This window comes from Triticum aestivum, chromosome 3D (genome assembly GCF_018294505.1).
Source record: "Triticum aestivum cultivar Chinese Spring chromosome 3D, IWGSC CS RefSeq v2.1, whole genome shotgun sequence".
NCBI lineage: Eukaryota > Viridiplantae > Streptophyta > Magnoliopsida > Poales > Poaceae > Triticum > Triticum aestivum.
The window spans coordinates 57216387-57239148 of NC_057802.1; the positions used below are offsets into that span (position 1 = coordinate 57216387).

Below are 22762 nucleotides of genomic sequence, written 5' to 3' on the forward strand. Positions count from 1 at the left end.
CGGTATTAGGATCTTTTATTCCTCGTCTATGCTCTGGGACTCTTATCTCTCTTCTACTCGGGTTAAATGGTTTTACTAACTCTAACTCTAGGTTCTCGTAACTACTTCCTCCCAGAGAGCCACTCGATACACATGATCGCTTGATGCACTAGAAGATTCCGAAGTTACTCTCCGATGTTCCCTCGATACTTTGTACCATCGCTTTTGCAATTACATTCCATCGATAAACCCCAATTGATAACCAAGTACACTTGCCATTCATACAATCATTCCTCGTTGATCTTGCTATTACAAGATACCCCAAAATTCTCTCTAATGTTCCGATAATACTTTGTGCCTACTGCCTTGCAGTTCTTTGCCACATGAATACCCCTACGGATAAATTTCTTGCACTTACCGAGTATCCACTCATCCCCAGTTGATTCATGAATGTCACCAATCTTCGAAATACCATTCGATCTTCCGAAAATCCTCAGTAGCCTATTGCTCTTGATCTTCTTTACCTGCTTGCATAATGGTTACTTCCATATGTCTCGCAATATTCATTAAAATACTTTGTGACCGACATTCTGATCTTGTTGATTCAACATGTGTGTGAATGCACACAATCATCGGTTATTCCCTGAAAATTATCCTTCCGGCTTAGACGTCATTTTGAACATGAGCTGGTTCTCAGCCAATTAAATTATTGTCGATTGTACCCCTAAGTCTATTCAAATTATCCATCCTTTATCAGAGCGTTTGCTTCTGATCCCTTGGTTTGGAAATTTTAATTCCTTTTGCATTTGAGCTTGACTTAGTCAGTTGTTTCTATAATCAGATCTCCTTGCATTCTTTCTTCTTCTGGTTGAGTACCGATGCTCACATCAAATCCCTTAGGGACCGCCAGGTCCTTTGTTGGATTTTGTCCGACACCGTACTTCGTATTCGTTAACCTTGTGAGCCTTTCCTCAGATACATAATGCCTTTGGTAAATTGTATCCCTGCTTTTGTCAACCATGCTCTGCTCCCGAGCTTGAGTTATTTACTCCGAAGTTTGTGGTATATATTCCTAGATGCCCCGATGGGTTGAACCATTACCTCCCTAATCTGTGTGGACCCGAAAGATTTCACGGGTCATACTTATCTGGTATTGCACCAGGTAAAACGTTCAACAACTAATGTCATTTTTGAAATACGAGAGGTGAAATGGAAGGTTATGCATTGAGGAAGTGGGAGTCGACCTTGAACCTTTGTGTTCATGCCCATGGACACGATGTAGACCCTATCATGGAAGCTTCTTGTAATAATAACTATTTCATTGATATAATATCCTTTGGTATCGGTGAATTGATCCTTTGCAATCGTGGTTCCGACCATATGTTCTTCTTTGATCCCATTTCTCGGGCAAGTTTAAGCACTTGTCTTCTGTGGATCAATACACTTGTCCAACCTTTACTTTGGTATATCGTCGAGTATTACCCCCCCCCCGGTATCTCGAGATTGTCACGGAACTGCATAACTTCTTATGAGTTCTTCGTCAAGTACTACATTCTCACCGATTCCAAATTTTTTTCACGGGCTCTAAGTTATTAAACCCTCAAGGACACCGATAACTGAATCGAGTCTGCATCGCGATTAAACAAATCTTAGTAATCTTCTTTACTTACGAGTTTGTACTGATCATGTCATCCCAAGCCTGATCGGCTATATCAGTATTGTGCTGATTTTAACTATGCTACCTGGTCCTTATTTTCGGAGCACCACTTTCGGTGATGAGCTAAGCTTACGTCGATCTTCCTTGTCTTGTCGTTTCACCTCGAACAACAAGCTTGATTCTGAGTTGGTGTCGTATTCATGGTTCCAATAATCTTTCTCTGCATTAGTCATGTTGCTTGATGTAGCCGTTGTTCAATTGCTTCTTCGTGGAGCCTCTCGACAAAATTTGTCATGATCATCATCAGCATTCTGAGCTCTTCCAGGATATCAATCGACTTCATGATGAGAAATACCATCCTTGCCCCTTGATGATTTGTGTTATCATCGACAACATTAATGCCTTCCCCCAATACAACCTTGTTCATGTTATGGAGCTCCTTGCTATCCAGCTTATGTTATGTTCTACCTTGGAGTATTACCGTCTTTAATGTCAAGAATGTAGCGAGAATTTCACCACCTAATAAGAATTCTTGGTACAAGTGATACTTCTCACCATCTCCGTTCATTTCTTGGTCCCCGTGTTGTTTCTAACTGGAATACCGACAACTGAACTATGACGTGTGAATTCAAAACTTCTACCAACTCCATTGCTTTGAAGTGAGTGGACGATAGCTTCAATCTAAGTCTTTTGGTTATTGAATCACCATTCTAACATTGATCGTGCTACTATAAGCCCATAATTCGGGCGCACCTTTCAACCAATGGTTAATGGTGTATGTTTTCCTCGAGCATACATCATTATACCATTTGATCTGACAAATGTTATCTCCTTGTTCACATCATTGTGGAAATCCATCTTGTTGGAAATCTCAATGAAGTGTCGCTGAGACCATCAGCCACCTCCCCATCCTCTCCTTGGTTTAATGATGAACTCTTGTTTTGGACTCGCTCCCATGGTTCATTTCTCGAGAATCTTACATTGTCATCTCGTCAATTTGTGTTGCACCTTTTCTTCTCTGGCATCCTAAGTCAGAAGTATCCTGACACCAATCGGATCTGAACCTCGGTCAGATATGATGGTTGGGACATATTTCCAAGAGTTATAACATTGGTCTTTATATGACTCGGTAAGGTGATGTCATGCCTAGCACACCTGACCGGAGGACCTATTGTTATAATTTCCTTTTTAGCAAGGAGAACCATTCTTCCATGAGGAAATTGGATGACTTGTTTTATAAAATTTTCCTGATGGATCCCTTGTATTCCAACGTCCGACCTTGCTCGAAGACCATGTCAATGCTATCTCGAAGCATGTCTGTGGTACTCCGATTTTCAACAAGAAGATTTGAAGCCCAATGCTAAATGCTTCTTGCTCAATTATCCAAACACTGTTGTAGGGGTAATGTCATGAAATTTCTCTCCACTTACCTAAAGAGTTTTCTACATTATGTCTTGTCACAGATATCATGCCCTACTTGTCCTTGGGAAGGATATACCCCTGAAATACGTGTTTAAACACAATTTCCTTTCCGTTGTTCTGTTTAATCTGTTGATCACAATTTCCTTTCCATTGTTTGGTTTAACCTTTCATGTGATCTATATGATCTAAGCAGTAATATTCTCCTGCTTATGTAAACACCTCGGTGTACAATTCTGTCAGCAATACCCTGTTACTATTGTTGATGACATTCCGGTAGCCACCGATGGACGAGAACTTTGCCTATTGGTCCGCCTCGTTCAACGAGCAGGAAAATGGTTCTCTTCGTCCCTCACCCTTGGTACAGACATTGTTGCCGACATAACTGACAGGTTATCCTCTGACATGCCTTGCTTACATGATCGTGCAAGACGTCACCATCCTTCCTACTTTTAACCCACGTGGTGGGCCCATAACCCACATTTCCACATGATCAAAACTTGACTCTCGTGTACACCCCCTATTCTCAAGGTTGTTCCTCGCATGGGGCCTCGTATGAAATTCACGAGCCACCTTCCGAGGGATCATCAATTTTGGTATCAGACAAAATACTTATTCCCATTGCTTTGAACTCCTTTCACGCCCTATATCAGGCATCGACCGATTGCCTGCCTGCTCGAAACTTCCCATGATACCTCCTTACTTTGCTCTCGATATTTTCCTAAGTTTCAATTCGGGAGTTGCTTTCCGCCACCAACCCCGTTATTTTCGACCAAATAGTCAACCTTGCAGAGGTTCGTTCTCCCGGACTACCCCCCTTATTCTTTCGTAAGTACGATGGAGTTCCTGAAGAAAGGATGCTGACCTCATCATGATGACCCGAAGCAGAGAAATGAAGACATCAATGTAATGGATCGACCTCTTCGAGAAGAGCAACCAAAACCGACAAGATCCGTTAGAATTTCGTAACCAGAAACCCCCTTACTCCACCTCTTAAATCTCGGGACGAGATTTCTTGTAGTGGAGGAGAATTGTGACGCCCGGATAATCAAGCTACAGTGAACCTCTGTTAATGATGCCACGTCACCTCGATTACTGTTGATAAACTCGCGTTGTTTCAAACCCCGTTCAAATTCCAATTTTAAAATCAAGTCGAGCTATAAAAGTTTTCAAACTTTAAAACTAAAATGTTCGAATAATTCTATAAATTCCCCTGATCATCTTGATGTTGAAACCGACTTCATTGGGCTCACAAATAAATACCTAGGAAATTAATAAGTGGTCTAACGGAAAATAAAATGGCCTTTTCAAAATAAGCAATTATTTATTTAACTCCAATTGCCTCCAAACATTGTGTGATAGCTCCTAATAATACAAAGTATTTTTGGGAAAAGTTTTAGTGGCAACAAAATTCATTTGATACAGAAATTAATTACAAAACAGGAGCAATAAAAGGAAAAGAAAATAGAAACTAACCTACTGTGCGCCTGGGCCTTGAAGTGAACAGGCAAGGCCCAACCCACCTAGAGCTCGTCCCCAACCTCTCTGTTCATCAGAGGCTGGGTGGACGCCGCTCCTACGTCCGTGGCCATGGATGGCCACGTGCCGAGCATCCAGCCCCTCCTTGACGTCTATAAGGCCCCCCTAGACCCAGTACGCGAACCCTAGTCCCCATCATCTCCCCCCCTCTCGCGCCGTCATCGTTGTTTTTGTTCGCGCCCGAGCGCTGCCCGCCATGGCCTTCGTCATCCTCACGCCCGCTGTCGTCCCCGCGTGGTGAGGCCATGCCCGGACGCTCCTTCGTCGTCCAGTACGTCTTCCTGGAGGAGCAGATCGAGCAGGAGAGCCCCAAGTCGCCGGATCAAGCCGATCCCCTCCTCTGCTGTCGCCGGCGTTCGTCGACGGTCCCGGCGCCCTCTGCCGCTCCTAACCTTCCAACGAGCCACCGTGCGCTCCTACGTAAGCAACCCGACATTTCCCCTCTACTAGCGCCATCAATCTTGCCCTCTAGATGCCGTCGCCATTGCTGCTGCTGCTCCACCACCGTTGTCGAGCTCACCGTTGTTGCCCTCGTCCACCTCGGGATGAGCTGAAACTACTGCCGTGCTGCTGGGGCTCCAGTGAAACGCGTAGCTCCTTTGGTTCGTCAACAACATGGCCGTGGCCTTGATTTCCATTGAACCGGAGCCCCTGCCTCTGCCTTAGCACATCGTCGGCGTCGTTTCCGGTCGTCTCCGGCCAAGATGCCGCCACCGTTTGACGCAGCTCGTCATGCCCGATCGAAAGAGCCCAGCCGTGCATCCGCCCATGGCCGCCGTGGCTGGACCTCGCCGTGGCCGCACTCGTGCTCCCCGCGCACCTCCTGGCCACGCGCGCGCGCATGCGGCAAATTCTGGCCGCCACTCCCGTGTGCCGCTGCTGCTTCTTCTGGCGCGCGCCTGCTCGGCTGCTGCGCTACCGCTTCTCGCTGATGCTCGGCTACTGCGCTAGTGCTGCTGCTTGCTGCCGCAGCTGCGCTGCTGCTCACTACTACTACTGCTCATGCTAGCGGCTGCCTTGCTGATGCATTGTTGCTGCTGATGATGATGGCCATGGCCGCCGTGGCGCTGCGCCTATGCGTACTGGCCATGGCAACACATCCGTGGCACATCCACTAGATGTGAGGCCGGCCCTTGCTCAGTTAGTGCTAGTTTAGATTAGGATTAATTTATTGATTAATTAGTACATAACAAATGACGTGTGAGACCACTTTGGTTATTTAACCTTTTATTAAACTAAAGTTAATGACAATCGGGACCCGCTTACACTATTCACATATTGACCAGTCAATCTTTGACTGGGTCAAACCAACCCCCACAGGCCGCACTATCATACAATGTGGCTAGATAGCACTAGGTAGCAAAATTATATTCTATTTATTTTTAATAAATCCAGAGAAACTTTAACCTTTAAAAATTAATAGAAAATAAACCGTAGCTCGGATGGAAAAACTTTGTACATGAAATTGCTCAAAACGACGAGACGAATCCGGATACGCAGCCCGTTCGTCCGCCACGCGTCCCTAGCATAGCAAACCTGCAACCTTTCCCCTCCGATTCATCTGTCTGAAAACGCGGAACACCGGGGATACTTTCCCGGATATTTCCCCCCTTCGCCGGTATTACCTATCCCTGCGTTAGATCACCTCTAGCACCGCGTATTGCCATGTTATGCTTTGTGATGCTTTGATTGCTCTGTTATTTATTGTGTTCCCCTCTGTTACTTCTTTCCGATAGACCCCGAGACCGCTGCCGGTACCCCTGTGATCGACTACATCGACGACGAACCCTTCTTGCCAGAGCAAGTAGGCAAGCCCCCTCCTTGATCACCAGATATCGCCTATTCCTTCTCTCTACTGCTTGCATTAGAGTAGTGTAGCATGTTACTGCTTTCGGTTAATCCTATTCTGCTGCATAGCCTGTCATTGTTGCTACAGTTGTTACCCTTACCTGCTATCCTAATGCTTAGTATAGGATGCTAGTGTTCCATCAGTGGCCCTACACTCTTGTCCGTCTGCCATGCTATACTACTGGGCCGTGATCACTTCGGGAGGTGATCACGGGCATATGTTATATACTTTATACTGTTACATTACTTATGATACTGTTCGGAGATGGGGGCTGAAGGGGCAGGTGGCTCCATCCCGGTAGAGGTGGGCCTGGGTTCCCGACGGCCCTCGGCTGTTACTTTGTGGCGGAGCGATAGGGCAGGTTGAGACCACCTAGGAGAGAGGTGGGCTTGGCCCTGGTCGGCGTTCGTGGTTACATCAATTAACACGCTTAACGAGATCTTGGTATTTGATCTGAGTCTGGGCACTGGCCTATACGCACTAACCAACTACGCGGGAACAGTTATGGGCACTCGACGTCGTGGTATCAGCCAAAGCCTTATTGACGTCAGCGACTAAGCGGCGCGTGCCGGGTTGGACCGCGTAACGCAACTTCCCTTGTAATGGAGGTTGCTAGGTCTGCTCTCCGGCCACCCACGCAACGTGCAGGTGTGCAATGGGCGATGGGCCCAGACCCCTGCGCGCATAGGATTTAGACCGGCGTGCTGACCTCTCTGTTGTGCCTAGGTGGGGCTGCGACGTGTTGATCTCCCGAGGCCGGGCATGACCCAGGAAAGTGTGTCCGGCCAAATGGGATCGAGCATGTTGGGTTATGTGGTGCACCCCTGCAGGGAAGTTTATTTATTTGAATAGCCGTGTCCCTCGGTAAAAGGACGACCCGGAGTTGTACCTTGACCTTATGACAACTGGAACCGGATACTTAATAAAACACACCCTTCCAAGTGCCAGATATAACCTGGTGATCGCTCTCACACGGGGCGACGAGGGGAGGATCGCCGGGTAGGATTATGCTATGCGATGCTACTTGGTGAACTTACCATCTACTCTCTTCTACATGTTGCAAGGTGGAGGCTGCCAGAAGCGTAGTCTTCGATAGGATTAGCTATCCCCCTCTTATTCTGGCATTCTGCAGTTCAGTCCACCGATATTGCCCATTACACAGATACCCAGGCATAAGTAGTGTAGATCATTGCTTGCGAGTACTTTGGATGAGTACTCACGGTTGCTTTTCTCCCTCTTTTCCCCCTTTCCATTCTTCCTGGTTGTCGCAACCAGATGCTGGAGCCCAGGAGCCAGACGCCACCGTCGACGACGACTCCTACTACACCGGAGGTTCCTACTACTACATGCAGGACGCTGACGACGACCAGGAGTTGTTTAGGAGGATCCCAGGCAGGAGGCATGCGCCTCTTTCGATCTATATCCCAGTTTGTGCTAGCCTTCTTAAGGCAAACTTGTTTAACTTATGTCTGTACTCAGATATTGTTGCTTCCGCTGACTCGTCTATGATCGAGCACTTGTATTCGAGCCCTCGAGGCCCCTGGCTTGTATTATGATGCTTGTATGACTTATTTATGTTTTTAGAGTTGTGCTGTGATATCTTCCCGTGAGTCCCTGATCTTGATCGTACACATTCATGTGATGATTAGTGTACGATTGAATCGGGGGCGTTACAGAACCCAACGAGGAGCAGAAGGAAATGACAAGCGGTTTTCAGCAAGGTAATGTCTGCAAGCACTGAAATTATAAGTAACGAGTAGTTTGATAGCAAGGTAATTTGTAACGAGCAAGTAACGGTAACGGTAATAAAAGTGCAGCAAGGTATCCCAATCCTTTTGAGGCAAAGGACAGGCCAAAACGGCCTCTTATATATGAGAAGCAAAGTGTTCTTGAGGGTACACGGGAATTTCATCTAGTCACTTTCATCATGTTGGTTTGATTTGTGTTCGCTACTTTGATAATTTGATATGTGGGTGGACCAGTGCTTAGGTGTTGTTCTTACTTGAACAAACCTCCTACTTATGATTAACCCCCTCGCAAGCATCCGCAACTACGAGAAAAGTATTAAGAATAAATCTAACCATAGCATTAAACTTTTGGATCCAAATCAGCCCCTTATAGAATAGCGCATAAACTAGGGTTTCGGCTTCTATCACTCTCGCAACCCATCATCTAATAACTACTCCACAATGCATTCCCTTAGGCCCAAAGTATGGTGAAGTGTCATGTAGTCGACGTTCACATGACACCACTAAGGGAATCACAACATACATACCATCAAAATATCGAACACATATCAAGATCACATGATTACTTGCAACAAGATTTCTCCCGTGACCTCAAGAACAAAAGTAACTACTCACAAATGATAATCATGCTCATGATCATAGGGGTATTAAATAGCATAATGGATCTGAACATATAAGCTTCCACCAAATAAACCATATAGTAATCAACACTACTAGTCACCCACAAGCACCAATCTAAGGTTCCGATACAAAGATTGAACACAAGAGATGAACCAGGGTTTGAGAGGAGATGCTGATGTTGAAGATGTTGATGGAGATTTCCCTCCCTAAGATGGGAGAGTTGTTGGTCATGATTTCCCCCTCCGGGAGGGAAGTTCCCCCGGCGGAATCGCTCCGCCGGAGGGCAAAAGTGCTCCTGCCCAAGTTCCGCCTCGAGACGGCGGCGCTTCGTCCCGAAAGTCCCCTCCTGATTTTTTCTAGGTCAAAATGACTTATATACCAGAAGATGGGCACCGGAGGTGGGCCGAGGAGGGCACAACCCACCAGGGCGCGTCTGGCCTCCCTAGCGCACCCAGGTGGGTTGTGCCCACCTGGTGGGCCCCCTCAGGTAGTTATTTGCTCCAATAATTCTTATTTACTCCATAAAAAATCCTCGTGAAGTTTCAGCTCATTTGGAGTTGTGCAGAACAAGTGGCCTGACGTAACTGTTTCAGGTCCAGAATTCCAGCTGCCGGTATTCTCCCTCTTTGTGTGAACCTTGCATATTATGAGAGAAAAGGCATTAGAATTACTCCAAAAAGCATTACTATGCATAAAAACATTATAAATAAAGTAGGAAAACATGATGCAAAAATGGATGTATCAGAGTGGTCAACCTCAGGTAAAGGTCACGAGGATCTTCATCATCATTCATCACAAACTCATTGGCCTCATCACGTACCACTTCAAAGTTGGAGTGTTGAATGCTCGAGCTTCCCTTGTACAAAGAGACAATGTGTTCCCAAGCATCTTTTGCAAGAGTGAATGGCCGCAAGTGAGCTAGCTCTTCGGGAGGCATTGCGGCTTGAAGAATGAACAATGCAGAGTGATTGTATCGGTTGTCCACTTCTCCTCTTGGAATGAAGTTGCTTGGATCATGAGGGTAGAAGCCTTGTTCAATGATTCTCGAAAGATGTGCCGAGCTGTGATTCAAATGAGACCTGATACGAAAAACCCAATTAGGAAAATCATTTATCACAAGCTTAGGAGGAGGACCAAGATGGTTGATATGAGGTTCATGGACCGGCGCTCCATAGGTCAGGGGAGGAGCAACCGTGGCATGGATGCTCGTCCCATTCTTTCCTTGAGGCAATGGATTCTGATCACTACTAGCCCCCTCGTTATCGGAGTTGGCATCTGACTCCGTGGTAGTGGGTTTAACCACTTGAAGTGGATCGGTAGAAAGCTTGATACCATCAAGGAAATCTTTACCCAAGGATGTGACCTCGGTCATCATAGAAGTCCTAAGTGAAGCACTAGCCTCATTTAGGTCCTCTCGAGAGACTATGGCCACTTCCTCGACCGTGGGTAGTTCATCCACTCGAGGCCCGTCATCAACCATACTCTTTGGGCGGTTAAGCCCTTAAAAAGAGACGAAGCTCTGCCAATTGAAAGGATCGATATGGTTGACTAGAGGGGGGTGAATAGGCAACTACCAACTTTTAGTTTTTCTTATCAAATTATGATTAGCAACAAAAGGTTGTTAAGATATGCAACTAGGTGAACAACCTATATGATGCTAACAACAACAACACGAGCAAGCAAATGATACAACATAATACAAGCTTGCACAAAGTAAAGGTAGGAGATAACCACAAGTGGAGCCGGTGAAGACGAAGATGTGTTACCGAAGTTCCTTCCCTTAAGGCCAACTCCACCGCGCGACCCCATTTGTCCGCCGGACGCAATTTGGGTAAAAGCGGACACATGCAACGACCCAGCGGCAGACCCCATTTTACTTTTTCGTCCATTTCACCCCATCCCTGGACCAAAGTTGGTCTTGCTTTGGGGCCAAAGCGGACAGAAAACGGACGCAGCGGCCTCGTCCTCGTCCGCTCGTGTCCGGCCGGGCCCATATGTCAACCTTCCTCCCACCTACCCCACTTTTCTCTCTCTCTCCTCTCTCTTTCTCGCGCCCCTGGCCCGCGTCCCCCGACAACCCGGCGACGCAGCTGCAGCATGCCGCAGCAGTAGCAGGAGCGGGTGCGGCGGCGGCGAGCGCGTGTGGCGCGACGAGGCGGCGGCGAGCGGGCGCAGCGGCAGGAGGGGCCGGGCGAGCGCAGCGGCACTCTGGAGCGGAGTGGGGTGCCGGACGCGGCGGAGCAGGCGCGCGGGGCGGTCCGGAGTGCGGGCGCATCGGCCGGAGCAGGGCCCCGCTTGAACGCGCTGAAGCTCGAGCGCTTCGGCCGAAGCGTGGCACCGCATGGACGCTCTGGAGCACGGACGCCACGGCGAGCGATAGGAGTAGCTAGCTAGACGGCGAGATGCGGCACGGGCGAGCTGCTGCTCTGCTAGCGAGCTAGGCAAGCGGGCGGGAGGCGGCCAGTGCTGCGGGGGCGGCAAGGCGAGGAGGCGGCCAGTGCTGCGGGGGCGGCAAGGCGAGGACGCGGCCGCGGGCGCTGCGCAGCCGGAGCAGGGGCTGCGGCGAGGTGTACGCGAGCGTGCGCGGCAAGATGCGGCGTCGGCTAGCTGCTAGGCAGGCTGGGCGCGGCTGGTGAGCACGGGCGTGCTTGCTAGCTAGCCAGCCAGCCGCCGCGTTCGCTTGCGTGCTTGCTAGCTAGCCAGCCAGCTGCCGCGTTCGCGTGCGTGCTTGCTCGCTGGCTAGCCGGCCGCCGCTGTGTGCGAGCGCAAGGCATGCCCATCCATCGAGCGGCATAGTGCATGGGCGAGCGCGTGGGCTGCGACGAGGCGACCGCGGCGGGTGGCGGGTGGCGGCCGGTGGGGCACGGCCTGGGCACGAGTGCGGCGAATCCGGACAGCGTCGGTGCTCCTCGTCGACGCCAACGGCGGCCGTCCGTCAAGTGTTCAATGAATGTCTAAAGCAGAACACAGCCAGACATATTTTGGGTTGGGTTGGCCGCGGTGGGTGCCTCGATGGCGGGACGACCGCATGCGGACATGCATGTCCATTTTCCTACCCCAGATGGACAGAATCCGGTCAAACCGGACATCCGTTTGGGGTCATGCGGTGGAGTTGGCCTAAGGGGGAAGTACGTCTCTATTGGAGCGGTGTGAAGGCACAATGCTCCCCAAGAATCCACTAGGGCCACCGTATTCTCCTCACGCCCTCACACAATGCAAGATGCTGTGATTCCACTCGTGGTGCCCTTGAAGGCGGCAACCGAACCTTTACAAACAAGGTTAGGGCAATCTCCACAACTTAATTGGAGGCACCCAACACCACCACAAAGCTTCACCACATTGGATTGTGGCTCCGAGGTGACCTCATCCGTCTATGGTGCCCAAACACCCAAGAGTAACAAGAGTCGCGAGGGATTAGTGGGGGAATCAAATTTCTCTCAGTGGAAGTGTAGATCAAGGCCCTCTCAAGCAAACCCTAGCAAATCAACAAGATTGAGTGGCTATGGAGAGAGATCGGGCGAAAAAGAGCATTGGGAGCAACAATGGAGCTTGGGGGAAAGAGGTGAGTCAACTTGGGGAAGAAGTCCCCCTTTAAATAGGTGGGTGAAAATCCAACCATTTTCTACCCACTGGTCGTGCACAACCGGCCTGAGCGATACTACCGTTGCGTGCGGTAGTACTAGCCCCAACGTGCAATAGACAGAGTCATAGAAGCGGTAGTGCCTTCGGAGCGGTAGTACCACTCCCACCAGCGGTACTTCCACTTAGTGGTGCACATGGGACTAGAACTGTGGTGGTAGAGCAGGTAGTGCGACAGTACCGCGCCCGGCAGTACTACCGCTGGTTACTGCCGCTCTACTTCCGCTGGAGTGGAAGGAGGCAACAGAAGTAGAAACATAAGCGGAAGTACGAGCGGCCGAGGAGGCCAGTAGTATCGCATGAGCGGTGCTACCGCTCTGAAGAGCGGTACTTCTGCTTAGTTCTTTAGAGCTGAGTGAACTTGAGGTAGTAGGCTAGTAGCATAGGTCGTAGTACTGCATGCGCGACACTACCTATAACTACCGCCCTACTACCTCCCGTTTACAGAATGCCTAAAGTAAACGGTAGTGATAGGAACACTGGAGAGCCGTAGTACCGCGAGCGGTACTACCGCTCACCTGCGAGGTACTACCGCTTATCTGCTTCAAAATGGCCTCAACAGAATAAGGATGGATCTCCGAGTTGCCGGGAAGGAAAAGGGTGCAAAGAAATAAAGTGTACGTGTTATTCCACCCTAGCCTTTCCAAATGCGGACCCTCTCTTAATAGTATTGATTTCCTACGACTCAAAGCCACCAAAAAGAAATCGCCAGAAACAACCGTCTTCACTCTAAATTACTGAGGGGAAGTAAGCCATCTTGTGCCACCTGATAATCTCTGAAAGCTCAATGCACACGGTTAGTCCGCAAAACGCATTATCATCAATCACCAAAACTACTAAGGGTGAAATATGCCCTAACAATGTGGTTGAAGAAACCAAACATGTCTACCTAAATCTAGAGAGAAAGAATTTGGCTAAACTATCTGCTTCATAATTCCTCGTCCTACTTTCATTAATAAAATTACAATAAATGAACTATGTTACTCCAGCCTTAATCTACTTGATAATAGCATCATATCTTTCTTCTTCATCACTTTGAGATCCTTCATCATGGTGGCACAATCAAATGAAACAATAGAGAGATGCTTGGAGATCATGTGCCAACGCTAGCGCCTCGCGACAAGCCAGTGCTTCTAGAATTGGTGCATCAGTGATTCCTGAGAAAGTAATGGAAGAAGATCCCATATAGATACCATGTTCGTCATGACAAACCACCACCACTGAACCTCGATCACTATTTTTTTCCATGGCGCCATCGATATTGAATTTCAGAAATCCAGATGGGGGTCTGATCCAAGGTTGCCTAACAAAAGCCCGGACTGGCGCCGCCTGCAGTGTTGTCTTCTTTGGAGAGATGATCTCAAGCTCAGATAAGAACTTCTTAACAAACAAGTGGGTTGATAAAGGTGACTGAAATTCTTCATAAATTGCTTTTCATCTCCAGAACCATACCGCCCACAAGGTGACTACCATCTCCATGTAGTGCACATGTCATAACGAGTCTTACAAAGTCGAAAGCCAGAGTTTCATTTTGGTATCCTTATTTCATTCAAGTGTTGAACCATCTCCTTGCTAGCCAAGCCCCGAACGCATCTTGCCAAGGAGCATTCCACCAACGCATGACGCCGAGAATCTCCAGAGCCACGGAGAGGCACCAGTGTGTATCAGCCATATTTCTATGCTCCAAATCATCAAAAGTTGGGTTTGACCATTGTGCCAAACGCCATAGAAATACTTTGAGTTTTGACGGTACAGAAGTGCCCCATAAATTTGTGAGGCACTAAGGAGCTAAGGAGCCGTTACGCCTTGAGGGGGGGGGGGGGGGGGCTCGAGGAATCACTTTTGGTGGCCTAGGAGCGGGCCAAGTGATGCGTCCAGCAGTCGCCACATGTCATGTACTGGACGCTCCCTCTGGATTTTATTTTTTTCTATTTTTCTATACACATTTTCAGGTTTTAGATGATTTTTTTTTCATATATTTTTTGGATTTTCGGTTTTCACTTGGTTTTCCTAGGTTTTGAAATTTTTTTGCGAAGCACAACTGTGCTTCTTGATAATAATAATAATAATAATAATAATAATAATAATAATAATAATAATAATAATAATAATAATCTGTGCTTCCATGAGAAGCACAAATTTACTTCGCGCGGAAGAACAGATTCGCTGCAAGATGTGCTTCTCGAAAAAATGCACTTGCATGAGAAACACAGATTGGCTTCTCGTGGAAGCACAGATTTACTTTCGTGATGTGCTTCTTGGGACAAAAATATGCTTCCACGACAAGCACTAATTTGCTTCTATATGCTTCCATGAGAAGCACAAATTTGCTTCTCGTGGAAGCATAGATTTGGTTTCACGAGTTGTGCTCCTCAAGAAAAAAACCTGTGCCGCCATGAGTTGTGCTTCTTGAAGAAAAAAAAACTGTGCTTCGACGGAAAATATAAATTTACTTCCGATAGTGCTTGTACGAAAAAAAGCACAACATGTGCTTTAATATTTTTTGAAAAGCGCAACCTGCTTCCCTGCTCCTTTTTTCTTTTGTTTTTTTTTGTATTCGGTTTTTTTGCGAGAACACATTTTTCCAGTTTATTTTTTTTGGATTTTTTTTATTTTGTGAAGAAAAAGTATGTCAAAACCTGTAATCAGGGATCTAGTTTCAAAGATCCCAACACAAAAAATCCAACAATGAAAACAGTTTGGTATTTGACACGCGGTTCAAGAGATAAAACCTTTTAAAAAATAAATCTAGAAAAAAAAAGAAACTTTCAGGCTGCGAGAATTGGCGCATATGAAATGCGCCGTTTGTTGCCAAATCCGAGAAGAGGGGGAGTGATTTTTGCAAGAAGTGTCCTTGACTTGACTAGTGATTTCATAAATTCGTCCATTGCTTAGCCGCCGAGACCATGATGTGAAGGCTGGGTCTTTAATTTCTAAAGTTGGGCCTTTGGCCTTTTCTCGAATGAAAAGGAATAAAATGGAGCCACGCGCCACTTGTTCCCTTCGTCTAGAAGCCCCCTGCGTTGCCCGGCGATGTGTCGCCTCGCCACTAGCCTCCAACTGTCCGACGCCTACATCACGAGCGCCAAGCAGCCAACTTTTCCAAGCACGAACCTTCTCCCCTCCTCCACTGCGGCCAAGAACAACCTCCGCGCCAACCGCCACCCTCCCTACCCTCGCCATGGACATCGGCTCGATTCCTTCCCCGGCCGACGCCGCGGCGCCGCCCTCCGCGGCCGCCACGCCGCGGGAGGCCACGCTGGGGCGCCACCTCGCGCGGCGCCTGGCCGAGGTCGGCGCGCGCGAGGTCTTCACCGTGCCGGGGGACTTCAACCTGACGCTACTCGACGAGCTCGAGGCGGAGCAGCCGTCCGGCGGCGGGGTGCGGCTCGTCGGCTGCTGCAACGAGCTCAACGCCGCCTACGCCGCCGACGGCTACGCCCGCGCGCGCGACGGCGGGGTCGGCGCCTGCGCGGTCACCTTCACCGTCGGCGGGCTCAGCGCCATCAACGCCGTCGCCGGCGCCTTCAGCGAGAACCTCCCCGTCATCTGCATCGTCGGGGGCCCCAACAGCAACGACTACGGCAGCAACCGGATCCTCCATCACACCATCGGCATCCCCGATTTCACGCAGGAGCTCCGCTGCTTCCAGAACGTCACCTGCTATCAGGTACGTCTCTGTTGTTCAGTTTTAATGTCGTTCCTCAAGACGAAATGCTCTGATTTTGTTAGGGATTTTGGCACTGCTTAGATTTTAGGTTAAAAAAATTATTTTAGTTTCTGTTTGGTCAATGGACTGGATCTGTGGTCTATTTCGCAATTCACTTTGTGACATGTTCAGTTTGTGATATTTTCTGATTGTTCCTCCATGTCCAGTAGTCTGGGTTTTGGGGTTTAGTTGTTTTTCAGGGAATGGCTCTGCTGCAGTTCTAGCACTGTCTGTCTGTCAGCACGATGCTAAAATTTGTAGAGACTGAGATAGGAGCGGTTCATGCTTTCTTGAGCTTAGGGATTAATGATTTTGTTTATACTGCAACTATGAAAATCTCTTTAGTGAGATAAAATTGTTCTCTGAATATTGAGTTATTTACTAGGGGGTGCATGTAAAATCCTTGACTGGAGATCACCGGATTCATTGTTGGACATGTTGTCTGCTCCAAACTAAAAACAGGCTTTCCAGACCAATATACAGTACTGCCTCCGTTCCAAATTATAAGATGTTTTGGATATTTCAATATTAACTACATACGGATTGGATTTTCTTTAAAAAGAAAAACTACATACGGATTGAAATGAGTGAGCGAACACACTAAAACATGTCTATATACATCCGATTCAGGAAAAAGTTAGAACATCTTATAATTTGGAACAGAGGGAGTAGCTGTTAGCCTGTTACACTTATTGGCTTATTGGTTCAGAAATAGGATTCTCCAATATAGAAATAGGGACACTACCCCATTTTCGAAGGATAAGTCCTTCTGTCTTCTGACTTGGACTATGCTTAACAACTTCAAGCATAACTTTTAGTCCATTACAGTGCTTGGTGCATCAGTTGTATCTCTCGCTTGATTATCCATTACTTCTGTACTTCTAAGTTAGTTTGGATGGCGTATATGAATAATATGATAATTCTGTAAGACAATTAAACTGCAAGAATGATTTCACTGTACACGCATAAATTTTTGTATTAACAGAATGAGGAAATAAAGCGTTCATATACGGGAAATTAAATGAACATGTGTTACTACATAGAAGGTTAAGAGGAGACTAAACCTTTACCTTCCGCAGATGATATGTATGCTTGGAATTGTGAATTTATTTTCAAAAGTGGGAATTCAAGATATCTATATGAGCATTGCGATTTTTTTCCTATTATATGACCTCATTTCATAAATTGCAGGCAGTGGTGAACAACTTGGAAGATGCACATGAACAGATTGACACTGCCATTTCCACTGCACTGAAGGAGAGCAAGCCTGTTTACATCAGTATCAGCTGCAACCTCCCCTCGATCCCGCATCCTACCTTTAGCCGCCATCCTGTCCCTTTCTTTCTCTCCCCAAGGTAAGTTAGCATGCTCCCTGTATGCGCATAACGACGATGAGATGGCAGTTGGCTTGGCATCACTGATGTTGATGAACTGTTCATTTGTCAGACTGTCAAACCAGATGAACCTGGAAGCAGCAGTGGAGACTGCTGCAGCTTTTTTGAACAAATCAGTCAAGCCGGTCCTTGTTGGCGGACCGAAGATGAGGGTGGCCAAAGCATGCGAGGCCTTCGTAGAGCTGGCTGATGCATGCGGTTATCCGGTTGCAGTGATGCCTTCTGCAAAGGGGCTTGTGCCGGAGCACCATTCTAGATTTATCGGCACATACTGGGGTGCTGTGAGCACTCCATTCTGCGCTGAGATTGTGGAGTCAGCTGATGCCTATTTGTTTGCTGGCCCGATATTTAATGACTACAGCTCGGTTGGGTACTCGCTTCTTCTCAAGAAGGAGAAGGCCATCATTGTCCAGCCGGACCGAGTCGTGATTGGGAATGGGCCTGCATTTGGGTGTGTTCTGATGAAGGACTTCCTGCATGCACTTGCAACCCGGCTGAAGAAGAACACAGCTGCCTACGACAACTACAGTCGGATTTTTGTGCCTCAGGGCGAACCCCTTTCCTCTGAGCCTGGAGAGCCTTTGAGAGTGAATATACTTTTTAAGCATATTCAGAAAATGTTGTCTGGCAGCTCAGCTGTTATAGCAGAGACTGGGGACTCATGGTTTAACTGTCAGAAGCTGAAACTACCAGAAGGCTGTGGGTAAGCTCCCCTGAAATATTTCAGAGCTCAAACTTCTGTCTGAGTTTTTTTAAACTTCCCGTATTGGTTGTTGGTCACATCCGTTCTTTTAGTATTTTTAATTTAGGTATAGTTGGATTATATCCAGATATTTTATTCTGTTTTTTTTTTGGTTATTGATTATTTATCCGGGTGAATTTGATAAAATGCCTTATAGTAGTTTGAACTTCGATAAAATAACCCGTGATGTGTCACCGATTAGTGAGGCCATATTATCAGCTGGTTTCATGTAAGAATCTCGAAAATGAATGATAGAAGTCTAGACTAATTTTACATTGGTAACAACTGACAAGCCTTGTTTGTGTCAGTAACTAGGATGTATACTGTTCAGTTTATGTTTAATTAAACACCATTTTCTTTTCGCAGGTATGAATTTCAGATGCAATATGGATCAATTGGTTGGTCTGTGGGTGCAACTCTGGGATATGCGCAGGCTGCTAAGGATAAGCGAGTCATTTCCTTCATTGGAGATGGCAGCTTTCAGGTATGAAAAATTCAGTATCACCAAACGTTCTGTCTTATACCATTAGATTTAAAGCTCTATCAAAACTAGATGATTCCCCGCGCGTTGCTACGGGAAATATTGCTATAAATTGTTGTTTTACTTAGCAAATTAACTCTCCTAATAGGATCACCAAAATAATGAAAAATTTATCCTGCTTTGGCAACAACACTTTAGAATAATATACATCATTGTAGTGGTACATAAATAGGGTCGATCCTCCTAGTTATATCGTTCAACTTTGGCAACAATACTTTAGAATAATACTCCCTTTGTAAAGAAATATAAGATCATTTAGATTACATCATTGTAATGGCACATAAGTAAGGTCGATACTCCTAGTTATATCATTCAACTTCTGTTCGGTAGACGAACAATCAGATTAGATAAATATTACCCATGGAACTAATTTATTTATTACAAAGTAATGTCATGAGACATTCATATTCAGCAATACTCTCATGATAGTAAGATCTTTGCCGATGTGATCCTTCAGGGGGAAGAATAGAAGTTGCATCAAGTGGATGATAGCATTGCCTTCCTCGATGGTTAAGTAACTTGGCAGATAAAATCTAGGATTTTGCAGAAACACAAAGACACAAATGTATCAGGGAACATTAGAACAAACGTAGCACTTTTGCATATCTAAAATCAGGGAACATTAGAACAAACTTAACAAATGTATCGGGATCTAGGGTGTACCTAGAATCCTAGATACCAGTTACAACAATATCTTTGTGATTTGAGTAAAACTATGAAACCAGGGAGCTCTTTCGGTGTGATTAAGAAAATAAATTGAGCAAAAATAGCAAGGGAATGCTCAACAAAGTAAAATCCTTGTCATAAGAGACGATAATGATTATAATGTTTGTCCCTGAAAAATTGTTTAGGATTTTCAGAACAATGTTCTCTGTTTGAGTGATCGGCTATCAACCATACGAATGATAAAACTGTAAAATAATCTTTTTATGAATCCATAGTACATGATATTTACCATAAATCTACATGGAACACAAACACATGGAAGTACAAAGGAACGGTTGTGAAATTAAGGAATGAAAGGATGCACGGCATCATTATTTGCAGTAAGACATGTGACAAACTCAAATAAATTTCCATATACCTTCACATTGTTGAGTGTGAGGGAAGTAATCTGCAATAAGTAAATTAGAAAAAAAAATCAGAGTTAGACTGCACGAACTAAGCACTTAAAAATTGCATGGGTTATTATATCTATGCCTTAATCAAAGTAAATAAGTTGAAAATCAAAGTAACTAAGTTGACATCTCAAAGAATAAAAGGTAAATAAGTTTACTAACTAACCATAATCTCCTTTTTAGCATCTTCTTCGTGAACTATAAGCTGCACATCATACTGAATCAAACAATGACGGCTTGATGTGTAAACATATTAATTGGCCCTCGTGTTTTTGCCATAACAATAGAAAAAAAATCCACTATGCAGCATTAAAAAATTGTATGAGGGTGAATCGGATAATCTAAGAAAATGTGATATGTACCATCATTTTTGTTATGATCAGGGCACTCAAACGTAAGCCCTATCACTGAAACTGATATGTGAGTTCTGCACCTATTGATGCGTACAATTTACCACTATTGAATATGCCATTGTAGAAGAGAAGTAATCTGAACCACCAACATATGAAAATAAATTCTGACTACATGTTTACATTATGGCACCTATATATTGTATCAACACCAGCTTACCATCCATATCCGTTTTCCCAAGTATAGTATCGAGTATGAAATGGAAAGGGCTTTGGTTCTTTGCTCAAGGGCTTGACAAACAGGTCTTTGTTCTCTGGCAGCAGAAAATAAAAATTCAGAATGCGTCAGGTTGGAACTCACAATAAGCAATGTGGCATATGTAGCTGCAGAGAGAAGAAATCATGCAAGCAAGTAGGGGGGGGGGGGGGTATAGGATGAGATAAACAAATAAAATAAAAATCGAGTCTCGAGGATACAGGTGGGCTTCTCACCATTCGGAATCTAATATCCGTCAACAACAGCCTGAGTTATGATTTCCGCAGATCTGCAAGAAAGAACCTACAGTAGAATTTAACCAATATATCATGATGTATTCCAAGAAAATAATTAGAGAAGAAATAAACAATTCCCTTGCATAACCAAACATAATTACTACTTCCACGCAATAACCAAGCAACCAGGCAAGGAAAAACGACTATGTTGCATCACGAACCAGAATTACCACATTGAAGCAATGGCAAGGAGAATTACTTACAAACTGGAAGCAATAGTCTGAAGATGGCCGCAACACGCTTCTCTCTCACGCGCGCGCGTCGACACAGCCGACGCCACAGCCTGACCCTGGAGAAGCCGTCTTTTGACCTTGAGATGAACGCATCATGCTCCCCTCTCATCTCATGTCGACACAATCACCGCCATGATCCCTTGCCTTCTCTCTCCCACACAGCCTCCACATGCCCAATTCCTCTCGCGTCTTCCTCTCGAATCGCCCAAGCAGTAGCAAGAGCAATGAGCGGAGTGGTGGCCGGCGGAAGGGATAAGAAGCGGAGGCTGATTTGGCCTGGACTCGCGAGCGTGGGAGGGGGTGTCTCGCACTGGTGGCAGGCGAACCAAGAAGACGGAGCGGGGAGGCTGGACTGGATGGGAATTAAAGTAGGAAAAGTGGAAGGGGAACGGCTTTGGAAGGCACTGATGGTCTGCTTTTGGGAGGTGAGGAGCCGAGGAAGATGGAATCAATGCAACACGATGTAGCGCGGGGGTGTTGAACGCATGAGCCTGGACGCGATCCAGGGGAAGAGGGGGCGATGTGTTCATCTGATTCAGGGACAGGGAGGTTTGTAGTCAGCCTTTTGTGGGTCCACTGCTGGTAACAGAAAGCAAACGTGGCTGGTATAGACTCTGGTGGGTCCCTCATGTAAGCTGGTAAGAAAAAACTGATGTGGCTAGGCTGCTGATGTGGACATGCTGCATGTCAAGATTATACTAGATTATAGATATGCGGCTAAGAAAGATTTAATTGGGCTGGTATATAGGTGACGGCACAAGAAGTGTCGACGATGCTCCGGTGGGAACAGAACAACATCATCTTTCTCATAAACAACGGGGGTTACACCATTGAGGTGGAGATCCATGACGGCCCTTACAACATCATCAAGAACTGGAACTACACCGGCGTGGTGGAAGCATTCCATAATGGCGAGGGCAAGTGCTATACGGCCAAGGTTGGTGTTACAGTTGTAATCTATATTTATTTATACGGCTAAAAAAATTAAGAAGGTTTTTTGAAACTGTTACCGGGAGAAAGACTCCCCACCTGAATATATTTTAAAATATTTAAAAAGTACTGCATTGCAATGAAATTTCACCCTTGTGTCTGTAGGTCCGAACAGAGGAGGAACTGAAGAAGGCAATTGAGGCATCCCTAGGACCCAACAAGGACAGCCTGTGCTTTATAGAGGTAATTGTGCACAAGGATGACACTAGTAAAGAGCTTCTTGAGTGGGGTTCTAGGGTTTCTGCCGCGAATAGCCGGCCACCAAATCCCCAGTGAACGCACCAGGTCACCAAAGATCCTCATCCAGCTTAATGATGTCATGTGGAAGTTCTGAATAGATGTTACTGATCTTTAAATAAATCATCCATTTGAGTCCACTGCTGTTGCAAGGGCTCATGGTTGCTGTACATAGATGGTCTTAGTTCAGGAACCTGTGCTTGTATATTACTTCAATAAATCTGAAATCGATGTCATAGCCAGCTAAAGACGCCCTTGATTTTGGCATCTTTCTTGATTTTGACAACAGTTTCAGGCTTGTTGTGTTTCTGAAAAGCATTTGTAAGACAAAACAAGTTGCGTTTCTAGAATGCGAATAAGATTCAATTATGTGGTGAACTAGCAGAGTAAACTCAATGGTGCACTCCTGGGTGAAAACAATTTCTGAATGTCAAAATATTACAGA

General features: G+C 46.2%; 1 protein-coding gene and 1 long non-coding RNA gene across 2 annotated transcripts; one reads left to right on the forward strand and one right to left on the reverse strand.

Annotated features, from left to right (window-relative positions):
* Window positions 1-15553: 15553 nt before the first annotated feature.
* LOC123077387 (pyruvate decarboxylase 1) lies at window positions 15554-22695 on the forward strand. Its single transcript, XM_044499656.1, has 6 exons — window positions 15554-16121; window positions 17352-17515; window positions 17607-18257; window positions 18663-18780; window positions 21839-22027; window positions 22186-22695. The coding sequence occupies exons 1-6, from the start codon at window positions 15633-15635 to the stop codon at window positions 22354-22356; spliced, it is 1782 nt and encodes a 593-aa protein (XP_044355591.1). The 5' UTR covers window positions 15554-15632; the 3' UTR covers window positions 22357-22695.
* On the reverse strand, window positions 19054-21605 carry LOC123077388 (uncharacterized). Its single transcript, XR_006436612.1, has 3 exons — window positions 21061-21605; window positions 20798-20864; window positions 19054-20619 (listed from the first exon to the last, which is right to left on the reverse strand). It is a non-coding gene; the product is annotated as an uncharacterized lncRNA (long non-coding RNA).
* Window positions 22696-22762: the final 67 nt, after the last annotated feature.